Genomic DNA, 20,837 nt, shown 5'->3' on the forward strand with positions numbered 1-20,837 from the left:
AGATCTGAAACCCAAGAACACAGCCTGTGAATCCTGTTGAAATTAGTTATATATCTCACTTCAATATGTCAGAGCCAAAGTTAGATTCTTTGTATGTCCTATGACAGCTTCCTTCATAATTTGTTCAATATCAATTTTAGTCTTTAGAAAAAATGCCAGGAGTCAAATCAGAGACTTCATTATCATTAATGTCAGAATGTTATCTTTAAAATGCTTGCTACAAACAAAACTATAATACTAAAACTAAATAGAAATATGAAAAATATCAATATTTTATTTATTACAGTCTACAAATGTTACAACATTACAATCTATTTAACTTTTTTTTACTAGTTAATTCTACTTATTGAAATATTTGGCATCCCTACATTTGAAGTTCTGGATACATCAATCCTATATTAAACTACATAAGCCTAATTTTAAATTTAGAAACCACACAAACCAATAAGAGGTAGAAAAATATAAAAGAACACATTAAAATGTTTAAAATGCTCTTGCCAAAAGAGAAAAATTTAAAGAGCACTGGTCTACAAAAACTATCATTATCACCACAGAACTCAGAGAGACCTTAAACATTACTGCTATTGAAGTTTAATGAAGAGTCACCACAGCCATATATATATATAATAGCTATATATATGGCTGTTTATCAACAGATAGCTGTATTGATGCAGCACAAATACATCAATAGGAACAGGCTAGGAATAGGAACAGGTGTAATTATTATTATTATTATTTTTGAGACAGAGTCTCGCTCTGTTGCCTAGGCTGGAGTGCAGTGGTGTGATCTTGGCTCACTGCAACCTCCGCCTCCTGGGTTAAAGTGATTCTCCTGCTTCAGCCTCCCACCTAGCTGGAGTAGCTGCGATTACAGGTATGCATCACCATGCCCAGGCAAATTTTTGTTTTTTGTTGTTGTTTTTTTTTGAGACAGAGTCTTGCTCTATTGCCCAAGCTAGAGTGCAGTGGCTCGATCTTGGCTCACTGCAAACTCTGCCTTCTGGGTTCACTGCCATTCTCCTGCCTCAGCCTCCCGAGTAGCTGGGACTACAGGTGCCCACCAACACCCCTGGCCAATTTTTTGTATTTTTTAGTAGAGACGGGGTTTCACCGTGTTAGCCAGGATGGTCTTGATCTCCTGACCTTGTGATCCGCCCGCCTCGGCCTCCCAAAGTGCTGGGATTACAGGCGCAAGCCACCGCGCCCGGCCAAATTTTTGTATTTTTAGTAGAGACGGGGTTTCGCCATGTTGGCCAGGCTGGTCTTGAACTCTGACCTCAGGTGATCCGTGTGCCTCGGCCTCCCAAAGTGCTGGGATTACAGGTGTGAGCCAATGTGCCTGGACTGTAGCTATTTTTAGTGAAGTATTTTATGTTCACTCTAGGACACAGATAACAACAGGGTCAGATCAGATAGAGGTTCAGAACTTAGGGAATGATAGGCAAAAGTTAGGGTCTAATCAGTGTACCAGAGAATGTGGCTCATCTAGATTCAAAAGGAAATCCAAAGACCAAAAGTCTGGAGGTTCAAGTGACAGTTCAGGAATCCCAAGTAGCATTCGTCCAGCCTAAGCTAAGGGAACAAGAAGGACAAAGTGGAATTCAGGGAGTCCAGTTTCAGTTTTAAGCAAGCGGTCTGTGAACTCAGCTCAAGGCAGAGGTGTAAGGAGCCCAAGAAGCAAATTATAAGCCAGATCTCTGGAATCTAAGAGCAAATCAAACATTCACAATCAAGAGTTAAGAGTAATTTTATCTACTAAAAATACAAAAAAAAAATAGCTGCACATAGTGGCACAGGCCTGTAATCTCAGCTACTCAGGAGGCTGAGGCATGAGAATTGCTTGAACCCGGGGGGCAGAGGTTGCAATGAGCCAAGATTACACCACTGCACTCCAGCCTGGGTGACAGAGGATGGCTCTGTCTCAAAAAAAAAAAAAAAGAGGTAGTTGTATGGTTGTAGCTCACTGGACACAAAGGACACCAAGACTATCAGTCAACTTGATTACAGCAGGAATGGGAACCCTGGGTTATGCCTCAAAGCTTACACACCTAAATAACTGCCCTGGTTTCTTGCCAGTGTGAATGTTTTTTGTGATGTCATTGCATGCTTCCTCTCTGATCCCACTTGCCAACATCCTTTCCTTCCTTGAAAATTTATCTCTATCAAACAGGATATGAGGAAGTAACACTGAACATTTATCTAGTCTGTTTTCCATCCACATACACCATTCTAAGATAATCAGCTCCTCACTTGATCTTTCTTTTACTACCATAGCACATCTCTCAAGTTACTGTTATCTCCCATAAGGCTTTCCAATGGACAGTCTTAGGGACCTGTTCATGACTGCCAGCTATTACAGGGTCCGTATTGTTTAGAGCAGCTACACAGCAAAAGCAGCGCGAAGAAAAGTGGGGCAGGGGACACGAATCACATATACTACAGGCAGGCCATGAGGAACTTGCAGAGGAGCACAAGGAGGAAGAAGGCCTCATCACTTTGCTTATAACAATTTTTCACAACAGTCTAGGGCAACCAGCACACTTCTTCCGTAAAGGACCAGAAAGTAACTGTCTCAGGATTCTCAGGCCAGACTGTCTCTATTGAAACTACTTAACTTTGTCACTGTAGCATGAAAGCAGACAGAAACAAGTACATGAATGTGCATGACTGTGTTCCAATAAAATTTAATTTACAAAAACAGGTGTCACTAAAGGCTTGAGCTCTTTACTTCCATTGCATACAGTCCTTAGGGAACTGATCACACAGTAATATTATTATTGGTTTGCCATCCTTGCCCCTTGCCAAGACTGTAATCTCTTTAACAGGCATGGAATGGGTCTCATCTCTATAGCCCCATTTAGCACTTAGCAGAGTGCCTGATAAACAGTGAGTTTATTGCCTGAATTAATGAATAAGAAAACAAAACCTCAATTATATTATCACTACATAGAATAAGAGTGAGCAAAAGCATACATACACAAGAGGATGCCAATGTGTGCATGGAAGGGGAGTTAACATTTTTTGAACATTTAAAATATGCTGGGCATTTTACATAAATTATTTGCCAAGCCTTGTGACTATCCCATTTCTGTAGATGAAGAAACTAAGGCTCAAAAATTTAGGTAAGGTGCCCCAAATCTCTCTCTCTCTCTCTCTCTTATTATTTGTTTTGGACAGTCCTGCTCTGTCACCCAGGCTGGACTTCAGTGGTGAAATCATGGCTTACTGCAGCCTTGACCACTTAGGATCAAGCCATCCAACCGCCTCAACCTCCTGAGCATCTGGAACTACAGGCATGTGCCATCATGCTCAGCTAACTTTTTAATTTTTATTCTTGTAGAAAGTGGGTCTCACTACGTTGCCCAGGCTGGTATTAAACTCCTGGGTTCAAGCGATCCTCCCACCTCAGTTTCCCAAAGTGCTGGGATTAGAGGCATGAGCCACTGTACCCGGCCCCCAAATCTTGTAGTTAGTAAAATAATAGAGTCAGGATTTGAATACATGTCTAAAGGACTCCGAAGTCCGGTTCTTCCCAATACTTCTAGGTACAAATTTCCTTAAAACAACTTGACCTGAGGTCTGACATTACCATTATTTTATAGCTATGATATACAAATAAAAAATTAGGTACTTCAGAGAAACATTTTATAGGACAAAGGGAAATTGAGAAAATAACCCAAAGAAATAAAATTCTGCTCCAATTCAAATTTGTCATTCTGCTTACATGCAGCAGCATGAAGAAACAGACTTCCTGCATAAACAAAAGATACAAAGGTGGAGCTTAGGAATTTAGGAAGTAAAAGCTTGTACCAAACTACCATAAGAAAGGTATATTTAAAAAGTTATGCCAATGATTAACACAAGGCAAAATAAGTTAGGTTATGGAAAGCGATTCTTTTTTTTTTTTTTTTTTTGAGACGCAGTTCCCTTTTTGTGGAGCGCAATGGTGTGATCTTGGCTTGGCACAATCTCAGCTCACGGCAACCTCCGCTATTCCAGCTATTCTTCTGCCCCAGCCTCTCAAGTAGCTGGGATTATAGGCCTGTGCCACCACGCTCCGCTAATGTTGTATTTTTAGTAGAGACGGGGTTTCTCCATGTTGGTCAGGCTGGTCTTGAACTCCCGACCTCAGGTGATCCACCCATCTCGGCCTCTCAAAGTGCTGCGATTACAAGCATAAGCCACCATGCCTAGCCAAAAGTGATTCTTAATCTTAGGGAAATTCTGAAATACTTGATAATTCTGGCCGGGCGCGGTGGCTCAAGCCTGTAATCCCAGCACTTTGGGAGGCCGAGACGGGCGGATCACGAGGTCAGGAGATCGAGACCATCCTGGCTAACCCGGTGAAACCCCGTCTCTACTAAAAAATACAAAAAAACTAGCCGGCCGAAGTGGCGGGCGCCTGTAGTCCCAGCTACTGGGGAGGCTGAGGCAGGAGAATGGTGTGAACCTGGGAGGCGGAGCTTGCAGTGAGCCGAGATCCGGCCACTGCACTCCAGCCTGGGTGACAGAGCGAGACTCCGTCTCAAAAAAAAAAAAAAAAAAGAAATACTTGATAATTCTTTAAAAGCTGTCTGGTGGCCGGGCGTGGTGGCTCAAGCCTGTAATCCCAGCACTTTGGGAGGCCAAGACGGGCGGATCACGAGGTCAGAAGATCGAGACCATCCTGGCTAACATGGTGAAACCCCGTCTCTACTAAAAAAAATACAAAAAAACTAGCCGGGTGATGTGGCGGGCGTCTGTAGTCCCAGCTACTCGGGAGGCTAAGGCAGGAGAATGGCATAAACCCGGGAGGTGGAGCTTGCAGTGAGCTGAGATCCGGCCACTGCACTCCAGCCTGGGCAACAGAGCGAGACTCCTTCTCAAAAAAAAAAAAAAAAAAGCTGTCTGGTAAGAGTAGAAAGGAAATGGTTATTGAATCAGATAAATCAGTTCTGTTGAAGGTCTTAAACAGTCTCAATTTTCTCATCTATAAAACTAATACCTTTCCCTCATGGGACTAGTAAGATTTTTTTTTTTTTTTTTTGAGACAGTCTTGCTCTGTTGCCCAGGCTGGAGTGCAGTGGCATAATCTCAACTCACTGCAACCTCCACCTCCCGGGTTCAAGCGATTCTCATGTCTTGGCCTCCTAAGTAGCTGGGATTATAGGTGCATGCCACCACGCTCAGCTAATGTTTGTATTTTTAGTAGAGACGCAGTTTCACCATGTTGCCCAGGCTGGTCTTGAACTCCTGACCTCAGGTGATCCATTCGACTCGGCCTCCCAAAGTACTAGGATTACAGGCATGAGCCACGGCATCCCAAAGTGTTGGGATTACAGGCGTGAACTACCGGGCCTGGTCAAGAATGGTTTTTAGAAGCAATTTTACCAAATGGTTAATTATATCCTATAAAAAAGTTATATAAATGTTGCCAAAAACCAAACTTAAATATTCAAAAATAAGATATTAAATAATTCCCTTTAACAGGTTAAGGTACTGGCTTCTTGTGGTTACTATCTAGGTGCTAATATCTTAACCATCAGGCAAGTTCTCCAAATCCAAGTCAAATTCTGGATCCTTTATGACTGAGGCAATTGAAAGGCTGTCTTAAAGATAAAAAATATTTCTAACACAGAAATCTAAGATTTCAACAAAGCACTTGCCTAGGATTTGAGCAGATCAGAATTTTCTCCTTGACAAAAACTTTGCCTCTCTCCACAACTCAGGCTTATGGAGATGAGATGGCCCTACATGCGGGTGAGAACGCAATTAAAATTTTACTTTCAAAAAAAAAAAAAGGTTTCTTGACCAAATCTACAATATCTCAAGTATATACATCTTGTATCAATAAATGACATAGAATACAGAATATGCTGCCCTTAAGATAGTTAGCAAAGAGCTAAATCTTACATTGTTGTCCCATTCATCTCTAAGGTGAGAATTGATACATAGTAAAACATATGCTTTCTCGCTTTTTAAAAACTTGACAAGTCAGCCTTTTAGATTTTCTAGATCCTGTCTCTAAGAGCTCCCTGAGATACCAGAAAACCACTGGTTATGTTAACTTAGCTTCAAATAGAAAATATTTTATTGACTGAAAGTTAGCTTTGGGTTTCACTGATGGTATATATACAAAATTCACATGAAGCGTAATTACATTTTATGGAGAGCTACTGAAGAAGATACTGTCTATTATGTTACTCGATGTCACTATGTAAGGACACATGCAACAAATCCCTTTAGAATTTAGTGCCAGGAAAATAGTTTATCTATCTTGAAAAAGTGATATGCTTCCTTTATCAGACATTGGGAAGTATGTTGAGCATCATGTTTCTTTATTTGCTTTAACAGACGAATCAAAACTAAAAATTGATTTTTTAGCTATAGTAATCATCTAATCCTAGCTTCACAGTACCATTGTCCTTACCCATCTTTATGGTATTATGACAGACTTTATTTTTAAGTATTATATATGAGTTTTTCCTAAAAGCCTTACAAATGCTTTCCAAAAATAGTATCCTGGATTATAATCTCAGACTGAAAGCTTCTTGCAGACAAAGTTAGTTTTTATTTCTCTGTATCTCTAGTATGCAGAAAAGTTATAAACACACACACACACACACACACACCCATCTACATATCCTAAAATTTTTATGATATTACACCACGCACTATATATATAGGCATCCTAAAGTGAGTGTGGAAAATAGGAACAGAAGGTGGACATGAGAATGGGGAATAGTTAAGTAGGCTCACTTGGCTGCATCAGAGATAGATGTGGAAAATGAGGGAGTAAGGGAAGACAGGGAGAATATAATATATTTATACCAAATGCAGACGAGAGATAATGTGTCTGTCCCAACTGCAGACAGCAGTTAAAAAAAACTAGGCTATGTCTGAGGAAGGAGGCATAAGCATTAAATAAAGACATGGAGAAGACCTTAGTTATAATAATCTGTAAGCACAAAGAAGAAAAGGTGTCAAGAATAAGAAATTTGGCTGAGCATGGTGGCTCACGCCTATAATCTTGACTCTTTGGGAAGCCAAGGATTGCTTAAGCCCAGAAGTTCAAATCAAAACCAGCCTGAGCAACATAGGGAGATCCTGTCTCTTAAAAAGTGAGATCCTGTCTCTTAAAAAAAAAAAAAAAAAAGAATTCCTTTTTTTTTTTTTTTTAAGACAGAGTCCTGTTGTGTCACCCACGCTGGAGCACAGTGGCACGATCACGGCTCATTGCAACCTCTGCCTCCCAGGTTCAAGCAATTCTCCTGCCTCAGCCTTCTGTGGCATTACAGATACCTTCCACCACACCCGGTCAATTTATTTATTTATTTATTTTGAGATGGAGTTTCACTCTTGTCACCCCGGCTGGAGTACAGTGGTGCAACCTCAGCTCACTGCAACCTCTGCCTACTGGATTCAAGCAATCCTCCAGCCTAGCTGCCCGAATAGCTGGGATTATAGGCATGCGCCACCATACCCAGCTAATTTTGTATTTTTAGTAGAGACGGGGGGGGGGGGGGGTGTCTCGCCATTTTGGCTAGGCTGGTCTCGAACTCCTGGCCTCAGGTGATCCACCCATGACTAAAAAATCACATGTGACTAAGAAATACAAATATTAGCCGGGTGTGGTGGCTCCCAGCACTTTGGAAGGTTGAGGCAGGCAGATCACTGGAGGCCAGGAGTTCGAGACCAGCCTGGCCAACATGGTGAAAGCCCATCTCAACTAAAAATACAAAAAGTAGCCAGGCATGGTGGCACATGCCTATAATCACAGCTACTTGGGAGGCTGAGGCACAAAAATTGCTTGAACCCAGGAGGCAGTTGCAAGGAGCCAAGATCGTGCCACTGCACTCCAGCCTAGGCGACAGAGTGAGACTCTGTCTCAAAAAAACAAATGACAAAAAAAGAAATACATCAATATCATTGAAAATAAGAAGTGCTGGATCTGGAAATTTATCACTGCAAGTTGCTTCCACCTAAGCATCTACTGAAACACATACGCTGGCTTTAATCATTGTGCTTCCTGAACCATTCTTCATGATTAGATATGTTTCCACCCTAACTTGTAGCTATAGCTGCCTTCACTGAGGTCCAGATCCAAATCTGTATCCCTTAAAGGCAGAATTGGGCCAGAGACTACAAGTTCATTTGTTAGAAATTCTATTGTAAAGCTCACTAGTTACTTCATCTGGAAAATTTTTAAGAGTAGATATCTTAATGTTGCTACTTTTAAAAATAGAGCATGATATTCAGAATGCCTTAAAAGATGAAATATTTTAAACAAGAAATAAACATGAATACAAATCCAACTTCACATAAAACAGAGCAGAAAAAGAATAAGGAGTTGTAATACAAAATCAAAGTGGAAGAATAAGAACGCGATATCAATAAAATGTGCTTACCGATGCAGTTTGCCACCATAAAATGGCTTGGTATGAAAAGTGATGCTGGCTGAATATCCAGTTTTTGCACAGTTGACACTGACTTTGCCACCCAGTTCTACCCAAGGAACAGTCAAAATTGACCGAGCATATGCACAAGGTAGAGAAAATGTGTACTCTTCTCCATGCTCCAACAGACTAAGGATACCTGAATGTGAAAACATGAGGGTGGTTAACATCTTTTTAAAGAAACAGCTATCGAAAAAATCCATATTAATTTTTTTCCTGTCTAGTAAATAAGCAGCATTATTTTTCCTAATCTTCATTTAACTTTTATGGAACTGACTTCATTTATAACTATATCTGACAATAGTACCAGGCAATAGTGAATCAGGTTTACTTTCACTATGACCTTTCTGTCAATTTGAGGTTCATGGGTCCAGTAAATGTTACAGTGGAAACATTTCAAGGGTTTCCTCCAATGCTCCTAAAAATAATTTTTTTTTTTTTTTTGAAGACAGAGTTTTGTGATTGTTGCCCAAGCTGGAGTGCAGTGGCATGATCTTGGCTCACTGCAACTTCTGACTCCCAAGTCAAACGATTCTCCTGCCTCAGCCTCCCGAGTAGCTGGTATTACAGGTGCCCGCCACCACGCCCAGCTAATTTTTTTTGCATTTTTAGTGGAGATGGGGTTTCACCATGTTGGCCAGGCTGGTCTCGAACTCCTGACCTGAGGCGATCCACCTGCTTTGGCCTCTCAAAATGCTGGGATTACAGGCGTGAGCCACTGTGCTTGGCCCTTAAAAATAATTTTTTAAAAAAGGCCTTCAGTCAGAGTTTAAGACAATGGTATGCTAAAATTTTATCATTAGTATGAATAACTTTTTAGCAGTTTGGGAATAACCAGATGTTCGATGTTATTAAGTCACAGACATTGATCTAAGACAGTATAATGGGAAAAAATTGTTCTTCTATTCTATGTATATTAAAAAAGAAAAAATGTTGTTTGATTATAAAAACTATGGTCATAATAATTTTGTTTGCCAAATTATAAAATATTTATGGTGAAGTTAGAAGAGATAACAGTGGTGGTTTTCAAACAAATGTTATTCTAATGGAGAAAGGAGCTTGTTCCATATTAAGTGACGCTAATTACAGATGGTTTAAAAGGTTTTATAAAAAGGGGACTACATTAATGAATAATCACTCTATACTAGATAATCAAGGGATACTAAGGATACTCAAGCTACATTACTAACCTTCTAAACTCATTACCTGTGTCATCAAATCAACAGACCACATATTGAAGTGGATATGTACTACTAGTCCGAACGTTTATGGCATCCCCCTTTTAATAAATGCTCGTTAAGCACTCACTTCTTAATGTTCACAAATAAGGGGAAGTGTTTAAATATTTTAATATAGTCAATTTTTAGGATATGCGAATAGACAAAATGAGATTCTAAAGTAGCCTACATAAAGCAACATCAACTATTTTTTTTTTTTTGTATTGCTCTTAACAGTCTTCAGAAAGGGCAACAATAAATTAAGGTTTATTGAGCCATTTCATAAAAAACATGGCTCTGGCTATAATATATTTATACATAACGAGAGCTGTCAGATGACAGACAACATACTTGTATATATTTTAAGTCTTTTTTTTTTTTGAGATGGAGTTTCACTCTTGATGCCCAGGCTGGAGTGCAATGGCACAACCTTAGCTCACTATAACGTCTGCCTCCCGGGTTCAAGCGATTATCCTGCCTCAGCCTCCCAAGTAGCTGGGATTACAGGCACCCGCCACCACGCCTGACTACTTTTTTTGTATTTTTAGTAGAGACAGAGTTTCACCATGTTGGCCAGGCTGGTCTCGAATTCCTGAACTCATGTGATACACCCACCTCGGCCTCCCGAAGTGCTGGGATTACAGGCATGAGTCACCACACCCAGCACCATTCCTGATTTTTACTTACTTTCTGTTGTGGGTATCGATAACCATTTAATTTCCAATATATTCCACTAATATATAGCAACACGATAAAAAATTATTTACATACCTCCTTTATAATTAAAGCATGGTTAAGATATGAATGCTTTTCTCCATTTCTTTTTTTAAAAAATTAACATTTGAGACAAGGTCCTCCTCTGTCACGCAGCTGGTGTGCAGTGGCACGATCATGGCTCACTGCTGCCTCAATTTCCCGAGCTCAAGTGATCCTGCCACCTCAGTCTCCCAAGTACCTGGGATTATAGAAGCAAGCCACCATGCCCAGTTAATTTTTTTAAATTTATTTTTGCAGAGATAGGCTCTCATTATGTTGCCCAGTCTGGTCTCCAACTCCTGGGCTCAAACTATCCTTCCACTTCAGCCCAGCAAAGTATTGAGATTACAGGTGTGAGCCACTGTGCTCGGCTTTTCTTCACTTCTTGAAGTATTTCCTTTCTTGTAGTGTGAGAGGCTACCATTCCCAGATTCTTACTGTTACATGAACTGGTAAGAGTAACTGTCCTTTGGAAGAGTGTCAAAGAATATGGTTCTAAATGTGTCTATTTCTTAACCTTTATGACCTTAGACATGTCTCATCACCTCTAGACTTTTTTTTTTTCACTTATAAAATAAGCAAATTGATCTATGAAGTGCTTAAGGCTAATGTTATGGAATTTATAACGAAGGGTAGCAAACTTTTTTTTTTAAACTAATAAAATATGAATGATTTCAGCTGGGTGTAGTGGCTCACTTGAGCTCACAAGTTTAAGACCAGCCTGGGCAGCACGGGGAAATCTCGTCTCTACAAAAAAATACAAAAATTAGTTGGGCATGGTGGTGCATGCCTGTAATCCCAGCTACTGTGGAAGCTGGGGTGGGAGGATGGCCTGAGCCTGGGAGGCAGAGATTGCAGTGAGCTGAGATGGCCCCACTGCACTTCTACCTGGGCGATACAGCTAGACCACGACACACACACACACACACACACACACACACACACACACACACACACACACACGAGAGAGTACTTTCTAATGTTATAAAAGTTGTAATTAACTTGAAATATTATTTGGAAATTGGTAAGACATACTACAACAGAACTTAAAAATGGGGAAAACTGAAAAAGAGGATATTTTCTTCATAATGACTAAAATACAATCTCAAAATATTAGAGTGACAGGCTTAAATGATGCCATGCTTACATTGTAAAATGACATTCAGAGCAAAGTGTTCTTTGCATAAGCGTTTTCCTTTAACATAAAAGTGGTAGTTTTTTTTCCTATCATTATATTTTCATTAACTCTTCAATAATTTCTGTGGAGATTTTTGTTTTTGTTTCATATTCTTGGTCAAAAAATAATTTTTCACAATCTTCTGATGAAGTAGAATTAAATTTTATCAGTATGTGTTTTTAAATATTCTATGAATAGCACCTAAATATTCTATGAATAGCACCTCTGGCCCCCATCTCCTAAAGTGCTGAGATTATAGGCTAATGCCTGGAGGTAGAGGCCAAAAGATCACTTGAGCCCAGGAGGAGTTCATGACCAGCCTGGGCAACATATTGAGACCCTGTCTCTAAAAATAAAAATAAAAAAAATTAGCCTAGCATGGTGGTGCGTGCCTGTAGTCCTAGCTACTTGGGAGGCTGAGGCAGGAGGATGGCTTGAGCCAAGTAGGTCAAGGCTGCAGTTAGTTATGACCATGCTACTGCACTTCAGCCTGGGCAACAGAGCAAGACCCTGTTTCTAAAAAAAAAAAAATTAAATTAAAAAAAAAGATTTACCTATGTTTTTTGTGATTTTTATAATAATAAAAATTTGGGACCAACCTCAATGTCCAAATAAAGGGAAATGTTTAAATAAAAGATGGAAAATAAATTTCATAGAATATTATGCAGTCATTAAAATGTTTTATTAATGACATGAGAAAGCGAATATATTTAATTAAAAAGGAGGACACAAACCTATATATATTGTTAATTCTAATTTTATAAGGCTAAAAGTCCTGAATATACACACACAAAAAAGTATAAAATATTAAATTTTTTAATATATATATATATGGATGCAGGCATTACAGAAGCTTTTATTTTCTGCTTTGTACTTTTCTAGTTTTCCAAATATTTGATAAGAAATATTTAAAAACACCAGGCACGGTGGCTTATGCCTGTAATCCCATCACTTTGGGAGGCCAAGGCGGGTGGATCATCAGAGGTCAGGAGTTTGAGATCAGCCTAACCAACATGGTGAAACCCTGTCTCTACTAACAATACGAAAATTAGCTGGTTGTGGTGGCATGGTGGCAGGCGCCTGTAATCCCAGCTACTCGTGAGTCTGAGGCAGAAGAATTGCTTGAACCTGGGAGGCGGAGGTTGCAGTGAGCTGAGATCGCGCCACTGCACTCCAGCCTGGGCGACAGAGCGAGACTCCATCGCAAAAAAAAGAAAAGAAAAGAAATATTTAAAATCAGAAAAAAATAATTTAAAAAGAGAATTTACATTAGTTCATAGATATACTCCTCCCATCCCCCCAAGAAGCATTCTGGAACACTCTAGGAATTGGAGCTAAAAATTAACTTAACATTTTAAACTTATAGTTAATATTTATCTAGGGTTCCTAAATTTAAGATTGTAGTTTGATATTAAAAATTGTAAAACAGGCACTTGACCTTCACGTGCCTGCTTGGGTTTCTTCCAAATGAACTATCCTTTCTTTCCTGTTCTAAAGCCTTTTTAAATAAACTTTCATTCCTGCTTGAAAAAAAAAAAAAAATATATATATATATGTATGTAAAACAATTTTTCTACTTACCTTCTCCAACCATTGTCACGCCTATTGACATGCCTAAGAACTTGCTCTTAGTCCAGACATGCGCGTTTACACACATCTTCCTCTCTGTACATTCTGCATAAAATCCTGAGACTGGAGGATGATGAGAAACCTGCTCAGCAACAAATCTGACTGTATAACAATCTGCTCCCACCTGGTTCAAAGACTCCTCCGATAAAGGAGCATGATTTGTGACTCCCTGGGTGGAAGAACTGCTAAAAACACTGGATGCTACTTCGCTTTTTGGCATCCTCCAGGAACAGTGAAATGTTTCTCCAATGATAGGATTGTATGGTTTTTTAGCAATGGCTCCCTTACGGCCTTCATGAAATGAGGTAAGGTAGTACTCAACAAAGCGAATCATTCTGTCCTCAGCTGTGGCTCCATCAGTGATGGCTATAAATAGGTCTGGATGAGACATAAAGTCTGCATACATTTCCAGCAAGGAACGCTTCTCTAGGATAAATGTAGGAAGCACCACCTAAAACAACAACAACAATCAATGAAAGAGGGGAAATTTAATCCATGTGTAGCATATCTGTAGACAACTATTCTCTCTCTGAAAACATTTCATTCTAGATGGGTATTAAAAACAAAGTCATAAAGAAAAAGTATTTAGTCACATTAAAAAATAAGCATTCTTGGCCAGGCACAGGGTCTCATGCCTATAATCACAGCACTTTGGGAGGCCAAGTTGGGAGGATTGTTTCAGCACAGTAGTTCGAGACCAGCCGAGGCAACCCAGTGGAACCCTGTCTCTATAAAAGATACGAAAATTAGCTGGGCATGGTGCCTTGTGCCTGTAGTCCCAGCTGCTCAGGAGGCTGAGGTGGGAGGATCACTTGAGCCTGGGAGGTCGAGGCTACGATCAGCCATGACTGTGCCACTGCACTTGTACCTGAGCAACAGAGTGAGACCCTATCTTAGAAGAAAAAAAAAAAAGCATTCCTACAAGGAAATGCAAACCTGCTCAAGATTAAATAAATTCAAGAGAGTCAGAAGAAACTTCAAAAAAATCCTCAAACTTCTAGACTGAATAAAAGTATCACCAGGGAAATGGCGTTAAAACTCAAAGTAAATGTTAGCCTGCCTTTGCTCCTTTCCTATGTTAAAATTAAACTGTAGATGAATGACCAAGACATGAGAAGAGTCAATAAATGTCATTCCCTGAGAACAGACTAAAGAGATCACAGACTGAAGCAAAAACTGCAACATATATTTAATCTTAAGTACAAGAGAACTATTTCCAATAAGAGAACTCTTTATAATTAAAACCAGGTAAGTGTAAGAAAGATTAAATATTTTACTTAAAGCAGAGTTGGGAGAGGCACTGCAAAAGGGCTCAAACCTCTGAGAAAGCAAAATCTGGCAATATTTTTCAAGAGCCCTAAGATGCTCTTAACCATTTAGCCTAGTACTTATTATTCTAAGAATCTAGCCTTAGGAAATAAATAATTGAATGAAGGAAAAGCAATGTGAAAAAATAATTAGAACAACCTCCATTTTAAACTATGGTTCTAGTTAACTGAAGTAGGGAACTTTCATTTAATTGACTATTATAGTCATTTAAAAAGATGGTTTTGAAGATGATATAAATAATACAAAAGACAGTGGATGTTGCAGATTCAGTTGGTGAATTGAACACATGCATCTTAATTTCATTTTCTACCAAAATTCAATAGAAATTAAATAAACTTCATATAAAGACAAACCCAGAGATACCAGGAAAGTAGACAAAACACAACAAAATTTTGAGAGTTCCTAACTGGAAAGCTGAAACTCAGGCAGTAGATTACAATATGCACAGATTCCTGAAAAGGCTCAGGAGCTGACAGCACTAGGTGCCTCTGGATCTGGGGGTTCACAGAAATGCTAAAATAAAAATAACTGAGTAAAATCTGTATGGAAAGCAATTAGATGCCTAACTCACACCCCCAACTCCACACTGTTAGTAACTACCGTCTTAGACCGCAAAGTCTAGAGGTTTAGCCTCCGGATAAACAAGGTGGTCTATTCTCTAGACTGGAGAATAGCAAGGAATTCTAAGAGAGTGGATACCAAGTGATACATAACAAGGGCATTTAATAACTCCATGTAAACTAAATGTTAGCTATTAACACCCTCTCTCATGCAGCCGCCTTCTCCTTTTTAATTACTTTTGGACTCACCAAGTACGAGATGAAAAAATTTTTCTTCTGGGAAATTTGACTAAACCTAGAGGAAAAACCTAATGATACTGACACCAAGTTTCCCAACAAATGGCCCACCCAGATTATGGGACAATGAAAAACAAAGGCGCCACCTATGTGTTAAAGCTTAAAGTCAGGTTTTAGTTTCCTTAAACTTAATTGTGAGCAGAAAAGAAATACTGATTTCCGAGAAAACCTCTAACTAGGAATATAAAGAACAAAATAAAGAAACGGATTTGGAGGCCGGGCGCAGTGGCTCAAGCCTGTAATCCCAGCACTTTGGGAGGCCGAGACGGGCGGATGGCGAGGTCAGGAGGTTGAGACCATCCTGGCTAACACGGTGAAACCCCGTCTCTACTAAAAACTACAAAAAACTAGCCGGGCGAGGTGGCGGCGCCTGTAGTCCCAGCTACTCGGGAGGCTGAGGCAGGAGAATGGCGTGAACCCGGGAGGCGGAGCTTGCAGTGAGCTGAGATCCGGCCACTGCACTCCAGCCTGGGTGACAGCGCAAGACTCCGTCTCAAAAAAAAAAAAAAAAAAAAAAAAAAAAAAGAAACGCATTTGGAGAAACAGAAACCTCAAAGGAGGGGAAAAAAAAATATCTTCAGAGAATTAAGAAGATACTATATACATACAAGAATGCTTTTTTAAAAAATCAGCACATTTAAAAACATAACAATAATTAAAAGTCAAAAGAAGGGTTAAAGGATAAAAGGTGAGGAAATCTCCCAAAACACCAAAGCCAGACAAAGAGAGAAAAGGAAAAGTAGCAGAGAAAAATAAAAGACCAGACCAGGAAGTCCAATGGCCATATAATAAGGATTTCAGAGAAAACAAACAAACAAACAAACAAAATTGGAAGAAAGAAAAATCATTGTGATGGTTAATATTGAGTGTCAACTTGATTGGATTGAAGGATGCAAAGTAATGTTCCTGGGTGCGCCTGTGAGGGTGTTGCCAAAGGGGATTAACATTTGAGTCAGTGGACTGGGAGAGGCAGACCCATCCTCAATCTGCATAGGCACCATCTAATCAGCTGCTAGGATAAAAGCTGGCAAGGGAACATGGAAGGACTAGACTTGCTGAGTCTTCTGGCCCACATCTTTCTCCTGTGCTGGATGCGTCCTGCCCTCAAACATTGGACTCCAAATTCTTCGCTTTTGGACCCTTGGACCTTCAACCACAGACTGAAAGCTGCACTGCTGGCTTCCCTACTTTTGAAGTTTGGGAACTCGGACTGGATTCCTTGCTCCTCAGCTTGCAGATGGCCTATTATGGGACTTTATTTTGTGATTATGTGAGTCAATACTCCTTAATACACTCCCCTTTATGTATCTATCTATCCCATTATTTCTGTCCTTCGAGAGAACCCTAATACAATCATCAAAGAAATAATTCAAGAAAATTTCAGAGAACTCAAAACCATGAGTTGTCACACTGAAAAGGCCCACTGAGTACCCAGATACAATGGATACAAGAAACCTACATCAATGTCATAATACCAAGACATGACAAAGAGAAGATTCTAAACAATTTTGGAGAGATAAACTACAAAACGAGTCACAAACAAAAGATCAGGAATCAGAATGACTTCACTCTTTTCATTAGAACCCTGTAGCAAGGAGACATTATAAAAGAAAATTATTTAAAAATAACAAATTCTTTTTTTTTTTTTTTTCCTGAGATGGAGTCTCGCTCTGTCACCCAGGCTGGAGTGCAGTGGCGTGATCTCGGCTCACTCCAACCTCCACCTCCCAGGTTCAAGTGATTCCTGTGCCTCAGCCTCCTGAGTGGCTGGGATTACAGGCATGTGCCACCATGCCTGGCTAATTTTTGTACTTTTAGTAGAGACGGGATTTCGTCATGTTGGCCAGGCTGGTCTCGAACTCCCGGCCTCAAGTGATCTGCCTGCTTCGGCCTCCCAAAGTGCTGAGATTACAGGCGTGAGCCACTGCACCTGGCTACAAGCAACAAATTCTATCTAAACCAGCAAAGAAACATGAGGGCAACACAGACATTTCAGACACACATTTTCACATTTGCTTCTTACAAATCTTCCTGAGAAATTAATGGAGGATGTATTCCAACAAAATGAGAGGCAACCAAGAAAGAAGAAATGGATACAGTAAACAGATTTAGCCAAAGAGAAAGCTAAAGGAAATCCTCGTCCAGATTAGAGTGATGTGACCCAAGAGACAGAGATACTGAAGACTGCTATCCACACGCTTCATACTGCCATTGTATCATCTTTTCTTTTTTTTTTTTTTTTTTTTTTTTTTGAGACGGAGTCTCGCTCTGCCCCCCAGGCTGGAGTGCAGTGGCCGGTTCTCAGCTCACTGCAAGCTCCGTCTCCCGGGTTCACGCCATTCTCCTGCCTCAGCCTCCGGAGTAGCAGGGACTACAGGCGCCCGCCACCTCGCCCAGCTAGATTTTGTATTTTTTTTTTTAGTAGAGACAGGGTTTCACCGTATTAGCCAGGATGGTCTCGATCTCCTGACCTCGTGATCCGCCCGTCTCGGCCTCCCAAAGTGCTGGGATTACAGGCTTGAGCCACTGCGCCCGGCCGTATCATCTTTTCAAACCTGAGGATAAAATAGCCTAGTGAAACTGATTCCAAGTGTATTGTATTTGGCTTGCGTTGACTATCTGCTGGTGAAATTCTTACTCTCCTCTCCATGTTCTGCTGTCTGGATTGGCTGAAGATGCTCATTTCCCCAACAGATGCCTTCTAACTTCAATCTATTCCTGAGAGTTGGAGGTAGGTCACAGTTTGCTTTGAAACTGAAAATACTGAGCAGTTCACTCCCCCAGCCCACATTCCTCCTGCAGCTGGCTCACACCAAATGCTCTGGGATGTATATTTTACAGGACTCACAACTTTGCCTTCTAATTTCACCAGAAAGGGCTCTTCTAAACTTTCTCAATAACATAAAAAGCTAAAGCCAGAAACTCAAATGTTTAACTTGTCTTTTTCTGGGAGCTGTTTTCTACAAATGGCAACACAGTCCTTTCCTTATGCTAAGCTTATGTTAGCTATTCATTTTTTTCTAAACATCATTATGGAGTACAAAAAAGCAGTAAAACCATAGCAAAAAGTAGAGGGATAATTAACACAAAAGTAAAGTAAATTGTTATATGGAGGAAAAGTAGAGGACTATAAATGAGAGGGGAACTCAGAGATTCCAAGTTCAGGCAATGTTCTATAGCTTAATATCAGAGGTAGATACATGGGTATTCATTTTATCTTTTTTCTTTGAATGTTTATATGTATTCTATTCAGTCTTCTGTGTGTTTAACACATTTCACACACACAAAAGTTAACTAAAAAAGGAAGTAAAACAAAATTGCATATAAACTATGACAAAGGGAAGAAAGATTGGACAGGAATACCAAAAGTGAGAGCTGTGTTATGTTAGGGTAGTGAAATGATAGATTTTCTTTGGTTTGCTAAAATTTTCTGTGTTTACACTAATTTCATAACATTATATAAAAAGGAACAAAATGAACAGTAGGGAAAGTGCATATTACTTATTCACAATATGAAGGTTAGGATCATGGTTATCTTCTTTGTTGCTGTCCCAAGAGCTAGCACAGTGTCTGGAATATAACAAGGGCCCAGTAAATATTTGTTAAGTGTTATTATTAGATAAGACATAACTGTGACAGAAGTTTAGTCACCAGACTATTTTTATTTATTTGTTTATTTTTTGAGACGGAATCTAGCTCTGTTACACAGGCTAGAGTGCAGTGGTGCAACCTCAGCTTACTGTAACCTCTGACTCCTGGGTTCAAGCGATTCTCCTGCCTCAACCCCCCCAAGCAGTTGAGATTACAGGCGTGTGCCACCACGCTCGGCTAATTTCTTTGTTTTTAGTAGAGACAGGGTTTCACCATGTTGGCCAGGCTGGTCTCCAACTCCTGACTTCAAGTGATCCACCCGCCTCAGCTTCCCAAAGTGCTGGAATTACAAGCGTGAGCCACGGCGCCCAGGCGCCAGGCTCTTTAATATTGCCTGAAAAGTATCATTCCATTAAATGTTGTATAGATGTTCTTAATTTGTGATTGGTCAATATTAATGTAATATATGTGTAACACATACAACTTTCTTTTTTTTTGCGACAGGGTCTCTCTCTGTTGCCCAGGCTGGAGTGCAGTGGCACAGTCTCAGTTCACTGCAACCTCCACCTCCCAGGGTCAAGCAATTCTTGTATCTCAGCCACCTAGTAGCTGGGATCGCAGTCGTGCACCATCGTGCCCAGCTAATTTTTTTATTTTTTAGTACAGACAGGGTTTTGCCATGTTGCCTAGGCTGGTCTTGAACTCTTGGGCTCATGTGATCTACCTGGCCTCCTAAAGTGCTGAGATTACAGGCATGAGCCACCACACCCAGCCACATACAACTTTTTAATCAACAAGATACAAATGTGGAGAAAGTATAGTATATGCAGTTATTCATGCCATGAGAGAACTTCTACCATGTGGATTACTATTACAGCACACTTTTTTCAAATGCTCTTATGCCTTATAAACCTCAATGCTGTTCTTGCGCCTTATAAATGCAAATCTCAGGGACTGCAAACACCATGCTAATACCAAACAACCCCATTCAGAAGACTATTCATTTTTAACCAGTTTCACAACTATAAGGTCTTTTCTGAACCATTAATATGAAAATATTTCTAGAACAGAAATGATTCCCAGCTGAAATACTGAAGCTATAAAAATAATGAAAGCTTTATGGGTTTCTTTATTAATTCCTAAAATATCTGCTTCTTATGCTTTCTATTTAAGTTATATTTTCAGATGAACAATTCGTTGGAAACAATGTTTTAAATCTACCTTCAATGGCATCAAAAAAATCTCCAATTGATATCTATCTCCTAAAGTCAATTTTGAAATTCCATACTAATACAAAATTGTTTCATCAGTAATTCAAAGTAAATAATCCTAAAGTAATATATATTTGACATATATAGGTTTTGAACTTGATTGGCTTTTTAAATTAATGTCATGGATTAATTGTTAAGACAAATTAAGACACACTAGTTAAATAAACTAGGAACAGAGAAAACCTGCCTAAAATTAAAAACTATAGATTAGTGCTTCTCAAACTTTAATGTATATATGAATCATAAAGGATCTTATTAAAATGCAGATTCTGGTCCACCACGTCTGCGACTGGGGCCTGAGATTCTGCATTCCTAACAAGTTTCCAGGTGATGGCGATGCTACTGGTCTTCAGATCACACTTAAAGTAGCAAAGCTTTTGGCCAGGAATCTGCAAACTGTAGTCTTTGGGTTAAATCTGGCCTCCTGTTTTAGTAAATGAAGTTTTGTTGGAATACAGCCATGCCCAACCCAGTATATTGTCTATGGCTCCTTTTATACTACAAAGGCAGAGTTGAACAGCTACAACAGAGACCTATGTCCACATAGCTGCAAATATTTACTATCTGGCCCTTTA

The 20,837-nt window shown here is 39.7% G+C and overlaps 1 protein-coding gene across 1 annotated transcript in view; it reads right to left on the bottom strand.

The window, feature by feature from the left end:
* OSBPL11 (oxysterol binding protein like 11) overlaps positions 1-20,837 on the bottom strand; it is a 73,878-nt gene that overhangs the window by 9,633 nt on the left and 43,408 nt on the right. The window contains exons 9-10 of the mRNA XM_010354810.2: positions 13,167-13,665; positions 8,388-8,574 (exon numbers count right to left, since the gene is read on the bottom strand). Of these exons, the coding sequence (XP_010353112.1) occupies positions 8,388-8,574; positions 13,167-13,665 (686 nt within the window). The remainder of the gene's footprint in view (positions 1-8,387; positions 8,575-13,166; positions 13,666-20,837) is intronic.

This window comes from Rhinopithecus roxellana, chromosome 1 (genome assembly GCF_007565055.1).
Source record: "Rhinopithecus roxellana isolate Shanxi Qingling chromosome 1, ASM756505v1, whole genome shotgun sequence".
NCBI classification, from domain to species: Eukaryota; Metazoa; Chordata; class Mammalia; order Primates; family Cercopithecidae; genus Rhinopithecus; species Rhinopithecus roxellana.